We start from the raw sequence: 5,665 nt of genomic DNA on the forward strand, positions 1-5,665 counted from the left end.
CATTTCATTTTCACAATTTCAGAGCCATTTTAGGTTTACAGTACCTTTATGACAAGCACCTTGATGGACAATCCCATTTCAGTTTATTGAAATAATTTATAACCTGGAAATTACAAATTTTTCCATCTAACATGAATTCACAGTTTTATCATGGAAGTTCCACCGATGCACATCTGCTGTCACAGGTCATTTCATTCATTCATTCATTCTACTTGGTAGATATTTCTTTAACTTCTTTTCCAAACCAATTGGTTCAACTTTATCACCCTTAACTATGACCTGAGATGAAAAATGAACCTATGGCGCATGCATGAATCACCTCCCTGACTCTGAAATAGCCCTGTGAGGAAACCCTGTCTATGCTTAAAGGGAAGTGAAGACTTGCTTGTGCAGCACTTTGTTTTTCTTTTCATGCAGACACCACTGTCAGCACATACACTTGTACCATGAACCACTCGGCTAAGCTGTCTTCTTCAGAGGAAATGGCTCCTGAGGAGTTTGACGGTGGGACAGCAGTGGCTTGTGTGATCCTGGGCCTGTCCTTCCTGGTTGGGGCTCCGGGGAACCTGCTGGTTATCTGGACTATCCTGAGACACATCAAGCAGCGTTCCCACACTGTGTTGCTCATCCTGCATCTGGCTGTTGCAGACCTGCTTGTCCTCATCACCCTGCCTGTGTGGATCTACTCCCTGGCCCGCTCGTGGGTGTTTGGGGAAGCCACCTGCAAAGCCATGGTGTTCGTGATCAACGCCTGTATGTACAGCAGTGTTTTCCTCATTACTCTCATGAGTGTGGAGCGTTTTGTTGCTGTGCGTTATCCCTTTGCCTCAGCTGACTGGAAGAGAAAAAAAGCACTGAGTAAAGTACTGCTGGCCCTGTGGACTGCGGCCTTCTTGTTCAGCACACCTGTCATCCCAACCCAGGTTATAGGGAACATATCTGGCGAGGACCATTGTCTCTACAGGGAGTTCAAGTCGCTGACCCAGGAGCTGGTGTGTGTGCTGCTCGAAACACTGGTTGGCTACATCTTACCCTTCTCCATCCTGGTGGTCTGCTACGGCTGCCTGTGCAGCCGAATTACTCAGATGACCTTCAAGTCTAAGCGCAAGTCTACGGTCTTGATCGCCAGTGTGGTGGTGGTGTTTGCCATTTGTTGGACACCTCATCACATAGGAAATATCCTCTCACTCATCTACCTGGGCATTGAGAAGTCCTACCCCAATACAGCAAAAAGCCTGGACAGTGTCAGGGAAACCATGACCTTCATCGCTGGAGCCATGGTCTTCATCAGCAGCACTGTTAACCCCATTCTCTACATGTTTGCAGCTCGCTCCTTCCGGAGCTCCCTGCGTGACACCGGCATCCAGAAGCTCTTCCGCCACATCTCCAGCACCTCCCCAGGTGAGGGCAACAGAGAGTTGTCCTTTGTGTCCAAGAGACAAAGCAATCAGACCAATAGTTCCCAGTGTCTGTCTGAGTTAAAAGACTAAATGGACATATAAATAGAAATGTGTGAAAACAACCCATCCTAATACTGAAAATCAATTGTGTATGTGTTTGCATGTATATAAACAGTATATTCTTGTGTATATTGTATGTATTTTTTGGTTTCTTTGTCTGAAATGAAGCTCATTTTATATCAAATTACAACAGGTATGTGAGGTATTTGTTCAACTCTGTAAAGTGTTTACTGTGTCTTTTTAATAGTGACAATAGAAAATATATTTATAAATATGTTATTGGTGTAAACTTGATCTACTTTACTTTTCCTTTACTTTGTACCATGTAGTATTGATAAATAGTACAACAAATAATAGTATATACATAAGACAAGTTTTTGTAAAAAAAAAAAATACAGTTGATGCCAACAAAGGGAATTTGTATTTATTTGATTATTGACTCTTTAATTTTTTTTTAACTCCCTGTATGTGTGGGTACATGATTAGATTGAGGACAGCAGGAAGGAGCCACTATTTAGATTTTATACAATATATAATATATGCTATTATGTCATTGGCTGTCATGATGGAAACAAGACTTTTTCCAATCTTGCTGTCTCGTTCTGTCTTGGGGAACTCTAACATCTCCGAAACAGTCTTTATATAATTGTGAGACCATTAAGTCGGTTAACAAAAAATGTGCTCAACTCACCAAATGCAGTTTTTTTTTTTAATGTTATGAAAATGTTTAAGAATATTACTATTGTAAAAATGTTTTTCACCCATGACAAATTAGCTATGGCAACAATTGTCTTGGTATCTCACTACAGACAACAGTCATGCTTTCAACTTCCTCTCTCAATGTGAAGATTGCAAAATGAAGAGATGCATGTTCCCTCTGTTGAGCACAAAAAGCGGAATCATGTCTTAATGTTTGCCACAGTCTTATAAAACTCAAACCCACACATTTAAGCAAGAGAGTTTCATGTCAGCTTATTTGCTGATATTTTTAAATGCATATGTCGGTTGGATATTTATAAAGTACTCCTATCACGGCATGCTGAAATTGTCTGTTGCCATGATTGCACAAAAGTTGCCCTCACCAATTGACTCAACTAGCAATGTCAGCACTGTGCTTTCACTTATGGATAATATATATTCTTATTTCACCTTTCCACTGAACGTCTTAATTCTTATTTTATATCTCAAGGTACATATTCTTTTTTTCAGCACTGCTTGGCTTCATATACCTTACAAACATTTATAACCTGTGTGTTGGCACTGAGCATCTGCACTTGAGCCGTTGAGGTTTTAGTGCCATGTTATGCTCAAGAGCATTTGTGGAAGGAACCAACAAAGAGTATTTCCATCCATTTTGCAAATTTGACCAAATTTTGGTCCATGAATCGGCCCCCATTAGCTTGTTCTTATAAAGTATATAAACATGCATGTTATGCCACTGTGAATGGATCTTGCTTCTGACAATGAGAGAATCTAACAGGGAGTTTCCCAAGTGAGTTCCCAATAAGTGTGCTGCTGCTGCTTACGTTCACCTTCTGAGCAGACAGTGTCATGGAGGTGTTATCACATAGTGCTTTGTGGTTATATTTGTTATTATTATCATAGATTTTATACCACTAACTATTACCACATTGTCGTTAGCTATGCAAATGATTTGAATGTATTACAGCATGATACAACTATGTATAATTATGTGCCAATTATGTGTATTTATAATATACTACAATTTCTCAAACATAAGTAGAATTTAAATTTGCACTTGACTCGGTAACATTGACAAAACTTTAAACTATCTCAGGCTGACACATATTTTAATATTCAATAACCGTGGCTCATGTCCTTTCAGCTCAAAGTAGACTGAACGTGGCTCTTTACATACATAGACAAGACAGTTCAAATGTCCAGCTGTGAACAAAAGTCATAAACATCTGGAAGAAATGTCCATAGTGTTGACATTCTCAAGGGATGTCAATTGTATATCGTGTTAAATACTAGGAGATGGCTCATTGTGATAATGATTCAAACAGAGTGTTGAATAAACCATTTGTGACACAGCAGTTCACCTTGTTGAAGACTTTGAATGTTAGTGAGTGGAAAATTACAGAGAGCAAAGGGTGTGACAAAAAAATTACGTGTCAGGCGAGATCACACACGAAAGCATAGCTGACTCTGAGACATGCTAGACCTTTTCTCACAGAATGAGGAAGCACTGAGTGCATGAGACAGCATCAGCAGTGCGGCATGTGCCAAATGTCTCTGCTGCCTTTCATAATGAGTACAATACCGCAATATGCTTATGTACTGTTATAAAGCCATTTACTCGAATTAACATGTTGTCCTTTATGGTCTGAATGGGTTTTAGGTTTTTGAGCAAGGCATTATTATTATCATAAATGCCGTCATAAAGGATCTCTTTCATGAAGATGTGCAGATTGATAACATTATCTCGTAATGCAAATCACCAATTTTCTGTGTTTGCAACACTGTAATCCCTTTGAATGTATCCTATTTGTCCTCCAGCTAAAAGCCCAAACTAGGATGAGACCTGCCAAGAGGATAACTGAGCCACGAATCTTAGCCTGAAGTTCACTGTTTTTGCTTCTACCTCAGAGGAAGAACTGCAAATATGTCACATAATACTAAAAGTAACCACTTGCACCAAAGCAAGTTTCCACGGGTGCAGTAGTGGATTGAAGTGACTGCTGCCTCAATTTTACAACTTTAGCCAATTACACCTGTTGAAATGTGGACTCAGGTTATCAGTATAGTGCCACAGACAGACGGACAACGTGTATAAACATGCCGACTATGTGATGTCATGAAGATAAATGTTTTTTGCTATTGTTGTGGTGGTGAAATATCGTTATGTGTCTAGGATTTCAGCTTAAGTGTTTCCCAGTGTGTCCTTCACTACTCAGTTTGGTTCAGCTGGGAAGAGACACTAGGAATTATTCTTTAGATTGGGGGATTTAAATGAGTGAAGGGAGCTGAAGAGACAAAAACCCTTGCATTCACTAATGCCCATAGCGAGCAGAGATGGGAGTGTCAGAAGCAACAAAGCATGGTATTCTGGGAACCAGGCCAAAGACTAGAGAAAACTCCACCAGGCCAGTAAGGACCTGTGAAAACTCTAGATTTTCTAGATGTATTGTTGCTCCTTTGAAATGCCTTTTTTTCAATATGAAAGCTGCTCCTTGTTAAAAAAAAAAAAAAAAAATATATATATATATATATATATATATATATATATATATGTATACATATATTGCTGTACAGTGACACTTACTTATGCACCATACCACAGGGTGAGTGCAGCACATTGTTTTACAGGAATGACAAAGGATCACTAGTGAAAACATGGAGGATATATTGAATGATCACATACATGCTGATTCCACTGTACCTCCTTTGTTTCTGTCTATATGTCGTTTTTTTCTCTCTTTGCTCCCTTCCCTTCCTTCTTTCATTTCCTTCTAACTCTTACCCAAAACTGTCACCCAATGAACAAAACTACAGAAACTTTGCCAGGTAGATGTAATTTAAGGCAAATCGTCCGCATGGTGGCACTATAGCTGATACAGCCTCAAACTCTTGGTGAATATTACCTTTATGTAGTGCAGGCGAGCAATATTGTATTTGCATCATGTCAGTGATGATGAAGAAGATGAAAGAAGACAGTGAAATCAAATCACATATGTTCTCTGAGAACATGAATAAAGAGGTGACAGACACCCACTGTGATCCTTCAAATTGTAAGGCAGACAAAAACTTGGGACCAGAGGTTTAAGACATGCAACAAATATTAATAGGCTACACTAATGTCACATCTCACTCCCACACATCAGTTCAATATTATGAGAAACTCTGATTAAAACTCTTTTTTAGAAAATGATGAATTTCATTCTCAAGACCATTATAAGACAGACTTAATTTCAGCACAGTTGAAGTGATATAAGACTTCTTTGAAAAGAACATAATAAATCTTTAAACAGAAACTCTAAAAATATTGGTCTTTTTGGGTGTATAACATTTTGCATTTCTCCTCACTATCATTGTGAATCTGAAGTTCACGGTACATGCCTCGTGGAACCCTGGTTTGTGAAACTGCTTGCTGAGTCATCCGCTCTGACCAATGAGATTACAGCACACACTCGAGCGTCCCGCCCTCACCTTTACAAATCAGCCAATAGGCGACGCCTCTGGGA

General features: G+C 39.3%; 1 protein-coding gene across 1 annotated transcript; it reads left to right on the top strand.

The window, feature by feature from the left end:
* The first annotated feature begins 219 nt into the window (after positions 1-219).
* On the top strand, positions 220-3,074 carry si:dkey-148a17.6 (uncharacterized protein LOC108190685 homolog). Its single transcript, XM_042415129.1, has one exon. The coding sequence runs from the start codon at positions 447-449 to the stop codon at positions 1,488-1,490; it is 1,044 nt and encodes a 347-aa protein (XP_042271063.1). The 5' UTR covers positions 220-446; the 3' UTR covers positions 1,491-3,074.
* The last annotated feature ends 2,591 nt before the right edge of the window (positions 3,075-5,665 follow it).

This window comes from Thunnus maccoyii, chromosome 1, assembly GCF_910596095.1.
Source record: "Thunnus maccoyii chromosome 1, fThuMac1.1, whole genome shotgun sequence".
Lineage (NCBI taxonomy): Eukaryota > Metazoa > Chordata > Actinopteri > Scombriformes > Scombridae > Thunnus > Thunnus maccoyii.

Excerpts from the sequence above, each read along its gene's own strand:
- si:dkey-148a17.6 (XM_042415129.1), top strand. The coding sequence starts at position 447 with ATGAACCACTCGGCTAAGCTGTCTTCTTCAGAGGAAATGGCTCCTGAG.